Source organism: Auxenochlorella protothecoides, assembly GCF_000733215.1.
Source record: "Auxenochlorella protothecoides strain 0710 unplaced genomic scaffold scaffold37, whole genome shotgun sequence".
Lineage (NCBI taxonomy): Eukaryota > Viridiplantae > Chlorophyta > Trebouxiophyceae > Chlorellales > Chlorellaceae > Auxenochlorella > Auxenochlorella protothecoides.
Genome location: NW_011934458.1, coordinates 254,040 through 264,205, shown reverse-complemented (window position 1 = coordinate 264,205; position 10,166 = coordinate 254,040). Strand labels below are relative to the sequence as shown.

At 62.7% G+C, this 10,166-nt stretch overlaps 3 protein-coding genes across 3 annotated transcripts in view; 1 reads left to right on the top strand and 2 right to left on the bottom strand.

Moving 5' to 3' along the window:
- F751_3550 (Host cell factor 1) overlaps positions 1–2,093 on the bottom strand; it is a gene marked incomplete at both ends in the record, with an annotated part of 3,266 nt that extends 1,173 nt beyond the window's left edge. Inside the window, 4 exons of the mRNA XM_011403463.1 lie at positions 73–323; positions 690–830; positions 1,010–1,795; positions 1,955–2,093. Coding sequence (XP_011401765.1) covers positions 73–323; positions 690–830; positions 1,010–1,795; positions 1,955–2,093 — 1,317 coding nt within the window. The remainder of the gene's footprint in view (positions 1–72; positions 324–689; positions 831–1,009; positions 1,796–1,954) is intronic.
- Positions 2,094–2,480: 387 nt separating this feature from the next.
- F751_3549 (hypothetical protein) lies at positions 2,481–3,888 on the bottom strand (the record flags this gene model as incomplete). The annotated part of the gene is made up of 4 exons (XM_011403462.1): positions 2,481–2,665; positions 2,814–2,939; positions 3,109–3,357; positions 3,849–3,888. The coding sequence occupies 4 exons, from the start codon at positions 3,886–3,888 to the stop codon at positions 2,481–2,483; spliced, it is 600 nt and encodes a 199-aa protein (XP_011401764.1).
- A 2,257-nt stretch (positions 3,889–6,145) lies between these two features.
- Positions 6,146–9,384, top strand: F751_3548 (Serine/threonine protein phosphatase 2A 55 kDa regulatory subunit B beta isoform; the record flags this gene model as incomplete). The annotated part of the gene is made up of 9 exons (XM_011403461.1): positions 6,146–6,218; positions 6,459–6,574; positions 6,694–6,918; positions 7,126–7,257; positions 7,478–7,592; positions 7,891–8,303; positions 8,628–8,731; positions 8,892–8,979; positions 9,193–9,384. The coding sequence occupies 9 exons, from the start codon at positions 6,146–6,148 to the stop codon at positions 9,382–9,384; spliced, it is 1,458 nt and encodes a 485-aa protein (XP_011401763.1).
- Positions 9,385–10,166: the final 782 nt, after the last annotated feature.

Genomic DNA, 10,166 nt, shown 5'->3' with positions numbered 1-10,166 from the left:
TGAACAATCATGCGCAGGACCCCCCACCCCCCCCCCACCCACACACACACAATATATTCCCCCAGCGCGCACCTCGTGCGAGCACGAGGCCAGGAAGGAGCGTGCCGCCTGCACTGCCCGGCCCCGATCTCCTTCTGTGCCGCTGGGCAGGTCGAGAACCCGCTGGCCTAGAGCCAGCAGGGCTGGGTCAAATTCGCTGGCCAGCACACCCAGGGGTAGCAGGTCGGCGGCGGGGGCGGTGGCAGGTAGGCCCAGCCTGTCCCTGAGGCTGGAGAAGGCCGAGGTGAGGCCCAGGGGGACGGCGGGGAGGTAGGCCAGCCCCGCTGCGGCAAGGCCCGAGGCAGCGCCCGGGGCGGGGGACAGCGGCCGGTTGCTCGTGGCGGGCGGCCCCTCCAGGGTCAAGTGGGGGCCGCCGGGGCGGGGCGGGGTGGGGTGGGCGGGCGCCGGGTCCGCCGCGCCAGCCACCTCCTCCACATGCAACCACCAGGCGTCCCCCAGCGTCGTCCTCCCGTCCGTGCCTGGGTGGCAGATGGAGGAGGGCGTGACGATGGATCAGCAGGTCATGGCTCTAAAACACAGCCATGGATGACCGAGCGCAGCAGAACATTCACGCACTCAGGGATCCCTAAACGACGGGAGTACAGGCTTTCCCCCCGAGACCCCGCCACAGCCTGATCTCCACGCCCCACCTCCAAACAGGAGCAGGCGGCCGTCGGACACGGCAGTGAGCGAGTGCTTCTCCCGCGCGCAGGGCGTGGCGGCGTCGTTTGACCCCGGCACCGCGGCCCTCCACACCAGCGACTCCGCCTCCCGGTCCAGCATCGAGACGTCTTGGAGGAGGGTGGGCGGTGGTGGGATCAATGGGGGGGCTCCATGCAGCGTCCAAGGAGGGTGCTGACGCCCCCGCTGCGGCGCCGACAAAGACCTGTCGGCCCCGTCACAGCTAACAGGCGAGCAGGGCCCTCTGCAGGACGCAGCCGCAGCCCCCTCTCTCTCAGCACACACTCACCGTCGAGGCAGACGCCGCGGCTCTTGATGCCGATGAGCGAGCGGTGCTCGGTGAAGCCGCCAGACACGAGGAAGCCTCTCCCCGAGGCGGCGGCTGCGTGGCCTCTCCTGGGCAGGGGCACGGCGCCTTCCAGGGAGAGCAGCGTCCAGGAGGCCGTCGCAGGGGGGGCAGGCCCGGTGGCTGGCTTCCCATCCCCGCCGGGGCCCTCCCTTGACGTTTTCACAGCGGCGCCGGCGCGCTCCACCACCACATTCAGGCTCCAGAGCTCGCCGCTGACGCCGTAGTTGTCACCCCCAAACAGCAGCAGCCTGTTGGGCAGTGCGCACAGCGTGGCCGAGCAGCGCGGCCGCGGCCGGGCCCCTCCGGCGGCACCCACCTCGGCCCATGCGCGTGCGGCGATGTCGTAGCGCCAGAGGTCGTCCAGCCGACGGTTGGACGCGTCTGCGCCGCCGTAGAGCAGCAGCGAGCTGCCGTCCAGGGAGGCCACGAGGCAGGCGCGGTCGCGGGGGCAGGGCGTCGGCGCCTCCGCCTCGGTCTCCAGCCTGGCCCACTCCCACGTGTCGGTGTCCAGGCACCAGAGGTCGTTGAAGGCGTGCAGCCGCGCCTGCTGCTTGACGTACACGTGTCCGCCGAAGACGTAGAGCCGGCGCCCCAGCACCGCGCCGGCGTGAAAGGCGCGGGCGGAGGGGCCGGGGCCGGTGGGGTTGGAGGGCGAGTTCCAGCTGCCCTGGTCCAGACCCAGCACGGCCAGCGAGTCCAGAGCCTCCCGCTCCCGGTTGATGCCGCCTGGGTTGGTGTGTGGGTATGGGGGGGAAGGGGATAGTAATGGGAGGTGGAGATGGGGACTGAGTGGGTTAGAGGGAGGTCAATGGTGGTGTCACCTCCCCATCGCATGGCCTGTGTCCACAGTACCGGTCTCAGAACACACCAGCACCCTCCACTCACCATGGATGATGATGAACTCGTCACCCCAGGCGGCGTGGTTCTTGATGCTCGCGGCCACGTGTCCACACCGCGCCTCTGGCAAGCTGCCCTGGAAGTTGGACTCGGCAGACAGCCACACGGCCCGGAGTGCGGTCGTCATGTTGGCGGGGCAGAGGGGAGCATGTACAGGGGATCGGATGCCCACTAGATGGTCAGGAACTGCATCAGATCAACTCGCGGAGCTGGCACTGGGGCTGGTGAGGGCAGGGCTGCCCGGCTGGGATGCTCACCCTTTTTGGGCGGTGGCAGGGTTTTGGGAACGCGCACAGACCCCCAGGATTCACGACGAAGCGCGACCGGTATTCATATGCTTCAAGACTTTTTCATAAATCAATGAAAGTGCGGAGATTGATGCTTCGAGCGATGCCCACCATCCCCAGTCCACAATCCGAATCGGCATGCGTCTGCATGAACAATTACAACACTCCCGCATCGGCTGGGCGAAGTGGGCCGCTCAATGAGACCATCTTGTGGCGCCCTCCTTTCCTCATGTCTCCCTGATCTCGCCAGCTGCCATCACCACGATGGGTTTCAAGGGCCGGCCCCACCGCTTGGCGGCGAGGTTGGCCCTCTTGTCTCCGAAAACCTGGCCCAGCTCGTTGAAGGCACGGCGGTTGCTGCTTGGATAGAATGTGGGCACACGTTGCACAGCTGCCAGCACATCAAACCCATCTGCATGGAGCATGGGGTGAGGTAAAGAGGGTTGGGATCGGGCCCAGGCATGAATGTGTTGGAACCTCATTTGACAGCTCATCCATGCAGTGCCCTGCTCCAGACACAGCCTGCTGCCATGTCTGGCAAACAGGGGCGATGCCCTCACCCAGAAGCTCGCCAATGACGACGTTCTGGCCATCCAGGCTTGGAACAGGCCCGGGCCCCGTCGTTATGAGCATGCTGACGTTGCAGTAGCTGGGGAGGCGCTGCAGGTACTGCTCATCCTCGTTTTCTGGGGATTGGGTTTGGGGGTACCATTATGGGAAGGGTGGCAGCGGACAGGGTGGGAGGGGACCCACCTATCGACTGTTTGCCTCCACAGCATGTCCTGCCGTGCATCAGCCTCTGTATGCAGCCCAGGCCCCCCCACCACCTTGGCACCAGTTCCAGGGACAACTCACCTGTGACCGCAAGGCTGACGGTGCCGGGCCGGCGGTGGGGCAGCTGGAAGGAAGCTGACTGCATGAGGTCGGTGTTTGGCTGGGAGCACTGCGCCCCCGCCACATACCCAAGCCTCTTGGGGCCCTGATGCCCCAGCAAAAGGTACTGCCCCGGCAGGACCTTGTTTATAAGCGACTGGTCATACTTTCCAGCCCGAATGGTTTCCAGGATTGAGGCTGTTGAGGCCGGGGCCACATCTCCATACAGTCCTGTAGGGAGGATTTTCTGGCCGTGAGCTCATTTGATGGCACGCAGGCATGTACACCAGATGGCAGGTGCTGCCTCCATATCCCTGTATCCTGCATGGGAGGCATTTTGCAGGGACATGGCATCAACCCCTTGCCCCCATGCACACTGAATGGCTCTTTCGCACCCAGAGTCATCCTTCCAAGGTAGGCCGGTGCCTCGCAGGCCACTGTGTCTCCCAGAGTTCGCGCCCGATTGACTCCGGCATCGCAGACCCCCACGTCAAAGTACACCCGGTGTGTAATGGCTGGGCTCGGGGACGGCTCTGCACCGCACGCCAGTGGCAGTGTGGCTAGCATGGAAGGAAGGGCCGCCAAAAGGGCTCGACGAGAGAGTCCCCACTCACTCCTGCTACTCAACTTCTGTGATGAGGGCATGTGAGATTCTCCATGCTCGGGTACACCCCGACATGGGTGACATCGGGGGGGGTGAGCATGGGACCGAGCATGCCCACTTTCGAGGTGCGTGCCGCATGGCTGCGCTAGCGACCGCATGGGGTGGGAGGAGAGGTATAAAATCTATGTATCCCAGTCAGAAGACACGTTTTGGTCTGGCGAATGGCAAATGCCCCGGTACAAAGAATCAAACGCATGAGGGACAGGAAGGGATTGAGCCGGATTCCGCTGCGCCCCAGATCTAGGTTTCCAAGCACACCGAACACCACATTGTTGAAAAGCTCTCACAACTCGATGCTCCCCTTCAATGGTGTATACAATAATACATGCGATCAAATTGCAGCGCGGTCTTGTGACATCTGCCAATGTCCAACGCTGCAGCATTTTGGGGGAACGTCGATCTCAAAAAGTGGCAGGCCGCTCTTGATGACTACTGGACGCTCATAGAAGGCTGGAAACCAGCTTTGCTGGACAATGAGAGGTATTCGATGTGTTTGGGGCTGCACAGAGCGCTGGTGGTGCCTGGGCGGCGGGGAGTTCGTTCATCGCTCTGCAATCTTCAATTCTGCCTTACGGAAGACCAATCAACATCCCACATCACACAGCCGTCCCATGCCGCATCCCAGATGGCTCCAGGAAGCATTGCCGGGCGTGATTCGAGCCAGGGATCCCCCTGAATTGCATCATGAGGAGCTTGTGCGTTTGGTCGACTGGAAGCTTTCTCGAGGAAAGTGGCGGCCCAGGCTCCAAGCCTTTGCCAAAGAGCTGGCTCCTGCGAGTGTAGCTGATGCCAGTCGGTCTGCCTTTGCCTCTCTATACAAGGACAGCTCGTCTGGAGCAGAACCAGGACCCTCTGCGCTGAAGTCGGCATTCTTGGAGCTCACCAAGCTCAAGGTGGGGCAGGGCTGAGCTGGTCTGTGTTTACTGGGGGGATAATGGGATATGCGTTAAGAATTGCCCTGGAATGTCACATGTAGGTGGATCCTTATTTTTCAGGAGGACAACAGCCAGAGTCGTTCGAGCAGTCTGGCAAGACACAACGGCACTGTGCATAATTGCTCCTTGTGCAACCTTGCCCTCTCCGGCCCAGGGAGTGGGTCCTGCCACGGCCTCCGCTGTTCTGCAGGCGTTTCATCCCAGCATTCCCTTCATGAGTGACGAGGCCATGATGGCAGCGCTTGGGGAAAAGGCGTACACCATCCCCATCGCCTTGGAATTCATCAAGACTCTTCGCGAGAAGGCTGCTGAGCTCAACAAACTAGATGCAGAACGTGAGTGATGAGGCGTTTGATGCATGGCTGATGAAGCACCTGTGAAATATCTCCTGTACGCCAAGGATTACGTGCTCATTGACGAGTGTGAGCCCGGTGCCATCTTGCTAGGGGGCCGGAAAACATTGCAGGACCTGTGACAATCTTGCCATTGCCACCGACCCTGTCCTCTTTGCCTGGGATGTGCCAGGGAGAAGGAGCTGGACTGCCAAGGACGTGGAACATTGCCTCTTTGCAGATCACCTTGCCAGGATGGTTGTTGAACGTGGGGCGAGGCCGCCTGCAGCCAGGGGCAAGAGGAAGCGTTAGGAATCGAGGCATGTATGGTGTTCAATGTAAGCCCTTGGGGATCTTATGACTGCTCCAGTGCCCGACTTGACTGCCAGGAAACAAATTGATGCTTCATTGAGCAGGACCCCCTGGAGGGGGGAGACTCCGTTACCCACCCGGTCTGCCACTACGCTTCGATTCCGGCGCGATGGTGGTCCATGCCACGCACCGGCCCTCCACCCGCCACCACGGGCCACCGCCAGCTTCGAGGGCGCATTTGTTACACGGTTCCAGATTTGCGCTTGTGCGTCGGCGTCTTGTCTCGCATCCTTGCTCCTCGGGCTTTGCACGCAGGCGCCATCGAGGTTCAAACGAGAACGCGCCGATCAAGTGGCGACTTGACCAGCGTGCAAGCGCGTGATCAAGGTGATCCAAATTCAGTCTGTCGTGTGGAGGCTTCCGGAGCCCGCAAAGGCTGCGCGCTGACGGACCTGACCGACTGAGCTAGGGGTGGAACCTGTGCTCCCCTCTGCTGATCGGAGGCAGGCAGGGGCTCGACCGCGCATTGGGATCCCCAAGCAGTGAACAGGCGCCGAACTCGTTCGCCGGGGGACACCCGATGTCAATAACAGAGTGCGTGGAGGTGTTGCCAGGTGGGACGGAGACCCTCTGCGCCCCTGCAGGCCGGCCGATCAGCCCCGGCACGCCCTGACTCCCTCTCCCTGCCTCCCTCGCGTCATCCTGCAATTCCCGCAGGAGGTAGGCCTCACACCTCCTGCTAGCTGCTCGTGGGACCGTGCCACCCTTACGACAGCATGACGGCTTCCCTGGAGTGGCACTTCAGCCAAGTCTTTGGCGAACGGACGCCTGGAGAGGAGATCCAGGATGGTGAGCTCAGAGAAGGGGGGGGCCTGGCAAGCTTGGCGGCGAGAGCTGCCTTTGTGCCCCTCAGTGGTCGGAAGGCTGGAGCCCCCAGCAGTGGCAGAGGCGCGCCTCGCCCATAACCAACAGGGTTCACTGCAGTGGAAGCAGCACGGTCCTCTGGCAATGCTCAGGAGCACTGCTGACCTGAAACCAAAGCAAGCGGCCATCACCTGACCCCCCTCTCCGCTCGGCCCTCCCCTGCAGCCGACATCATCTCTGCCGTGGAGTTTGATGGGGATGGCGAGTTCCTGGCCACGGGAGATCATGGAGGGCGCGTGGTCCTGTTCGAGAGATGCGCGCCGTCACACCTGGCAAACGAGGTGGGCGGGGAGGATTTGGTGGAGATGGCATGCAGTGCCGTGCCGGTTGACATCTGTGGGCTGCGCAATGTGTCAGTCCCCTCCCGAAGGCGCACCATGCTTCCCCACACACCAAACAGCCTGCGGACTCCCGGCCCGCCTCGCCGCGCATCCCCAACGCCTACGAGTACCGCTACCTGACCGAGTTCCAGTCGCACGAGCCGGAGTTTGACTACCTCAAGTCGTTGGAGATCGAGGAGAAGATCAACAGCGTCCGGTGGTGCCGGCGAGACTCCCCTGCCCTCGAAACCCCCACAGCCCACCACCTCCTCACCACCAACGACAAGACCATCAAGCTGTGGAAGGTAGGTCGTGGGGTGCGGCCTCTTTCAGCATGTCTCCTCGAGCATGATGCAGCCTGAATGGCCATCTTGGTCCGGCACCGGTCTGAGGTGGCGTCCGGCCCCCCGACAGTCTCTGGCATCTTCTGGCCAGCACAGCTCCTTTGGTAGGGACAGAGCCTCATGAACCATCGCTCACTTCTCTGCTGCCCTACACCCTGATTCCTGCAGGTGTACGAGAAGCAGGTGCTGAGCGTGAGTGGGCTGAACATGGATGCTCCTGGGAGCAGCGGACAGAGGCCGAGCCTAGAGGGTGGCGGCGCGCCACCGTCCCTCAAAGAAAGGGAGCTTCGAGTCCCCACGGTGAGACGAGGCCATGGGGCCCCATCTTGGTTACTCATGTTTGGTCTTGGGCTCAGCATTGAGGCGGGAGGCTAGGGTACGCAAGCCTTCACCTGTAAACGCCTGGGTCTCCACAGCAGGGCGGCAGCGAGCCGGCCCTGTGGGTGTCGCCATTGGGGCTCGGGCAAGTACACACTTGCTGTGCATCCGACGCCTGAACCACCCCCGCTCTCCTCTGCAGGTGGAGGGCCGGGAAACGCTGATGACCAGCAAGTGTCGCCGCACCTACTCCAACGCCCACGCCTACCACATCAACACTGTGTCCCTGTCTAGCGACAAGGAGACCTTCCTGTCGGGTGCGGCGTCTTTCATGGGATGGGGACGCTGGGCCTGCATCTCGCATGTGCTGGGATGGGCGGAGTCCTGTTCTGTTCAGGGGAGGATGCTCTCCTTCACCATGCGCCTGCCACGCTGGCGTGCCTGCGGGCTGCAGCATCTGAAACTCACTGCAGATCATCTGGCCCGTGAGGGGAACCCACATGCTTTGATTGCCCATCCCCCTCACTGTGTATTATCTCGCCCTGCTCTTGCCACATGTGCCCCGGTTGCATTACCACCCACACCCACGCACCAGTATCACCCCACCACACACAGCCGATGACCTGCGAATAAATCTGTGGAACCTGGACGCCGAGCCCCAGGCCTACACGGTGGTGGACGTGAAGCCCGCCAACATGGACGACCTGACGGAGGTGATCACGCGCGCGGCCTTCCACCCCACCCACAGCCACCAATTCGCCTACAGCACGAGCCGCGGGTCGCTGCGCCTGGCCGACCTGCGCGCCGCCGCGCTGTGCGACGCGGGGGCGAAGCATTTTGAAGACGCGGGTCCTGGCGGGCCCAAGAACTTCTTCTCTGAGATCATCTCCTCCATCTCCGACTTCCGCTTCTCGGCAGACGGGCGCCACCTCCTCGCCCGCGACTTCATGACCGTCAAGCTTTGGGACTTGGCCATGGACTCGGGGCCGCTGGAGGTGCACCGCGTGCACGAAAGCCTGAGGAGCAGGGTGAGGAGGGAAAGAAAGGAGGAGGGTGGTATTTGGGCGGGGGAACGGAGGAAAGTTGAGGGGGTCGTTGCGGGGCCATTGGCGAATGGTGCGGGTGGGTGGCTGAAGCACTGGAATGCATTAAAAAAAGGGGAGGGGGGCAATGGGAGCCACTCCAGGCCCTGACGATTAGATGTTTGGCTGCGGCAGCCAAGGCATGAGGCGAGATTGCTAGGGAATGGACATTGCCCTGCGACAAGCGACGCGTCCTTCTGCAGTCCAGCCCCTGACTGCATCTCCATGCACCCCCCTGCCCCCCCCCCCCCACTCTTCCTCCTCCAACAGCTGTGCGACCTGTACGAGAGCGACAGCCTGTTTGACAAATTTGATGTGGGCAGCTCGGGCGATGGCCGGCACATCGCCACGGGCTCTTACTCCAACTTCTTCAAGTGAGGCTGAGGGGCGTGCGACCCTGGAAGGGACGAGGGCGGATAAGGTGTTCTGCTTGGGAAGTGGGGGTTGTGGTGGCTGCCATGCCAGTGCGCCTTCACCAGCAACGCCTGCGTGTGGTTTACAAATACCCAAACCCCCCGCCGCACCATGGCACAGAGTGTTCGACCGCAGCAACGAGGCGGGCAGCATGTTCCTGGAGTCCAGCCGGGACCCGATGCGCCGCCGGCTGCAGGCCGCCGCCAAGGTGAGGGAGGAGCATGAGTGAGAGGAAAGGGAGGGGGGAAGAGGGAGTGCAGTACGGGGCATTTTCCGCGGGCGGGCTTACTTCCTGCCCAAGGGCACGCAGCCCGCTGTCATGGGGTGGTGAGGAATGACGTCGATGCCACCCTCCTGAGCTCCCAGAAATCTGCCTACCTTTTCCCGACCACCCATCGCCTCGCTCGGCACAACCCCGCAGCCCGCCTCCCGCTTCGGGCTGTCGCGCACGCGCACGCGCACCGTTTCCACGGCTGAGGAAAGCGTGACCAGCGACCTGAGCAGCAAGGTTCTGCGCCTGTCCTGGCACCCGCAGGCGCCGGTGATCGCGACCGCTGCAGCAAACAGCCTGTACCTGTTCCAGGGCCGGGCGCAGGACGGCGGCGTCGGCTGACGCCCGCCGCTCCAAACCCCTGCCACCGCAATTTCATGTTCACACTTGCCCCCCTGCCTCTGCTCGGCCGCTCTCGCTACGCGCATGTGTCACACGATTCATGAGGGCAGGGCGGGTGTATGGGGGGGCGACTGCCAGTGGCAGTCAGCGCCAGGGTACAGGCACAGCTTTCAAAAATACAGGGGCAGGATGTCCAGGGAAGGGGAAAAGGAGGAGCACGCTACGACAAAATTGTGTTTGGGTGGGCCCGGCAGGTGGCACGGAGCCCGCCCTGGGGAGGGGGGGGGGGCGGTATTCTTCGGCACCAAAATTGTCCTATTGGCGAAATATTGAAGATCCCAGCCAGAAGGAAGCTGAGCGGATGGGAGGTCCGCAGACAACCTGTCAACCAGCACTCAGTTGAACCCTTGGTATCGCCAGAAGCTCCACCACCCCGCGCCCTCTGCAGCGCTGCACTGGTCGTCTGCCAGGGGGCCATCGGTGAAAAATGCCAGACTTTCCAGCTCCGGGGGAAGTTCTGGGGATGCACAGGCATGCCCATCAGCCTGGTGGAAAAGGCGGGCAAGAGGGATTAGGAAGGGCAGAGCAAATTTGGGGAAGCCCCACAGCAAGGTGGGAAGCCACCTCAAGCACACCCTGGTATCCTTCACCAACCACCCACTTGGTACCTTTAGGGACCCGGTGGAGGCTTGCGCTCCGCCCCAGGCCTGCAAGCCTTGAGGCTGTTTTTGAGGTGTGGATGCTTGAGGGGGCTGCTGAGGCAGGAGTCCTCGAAGAGTGGG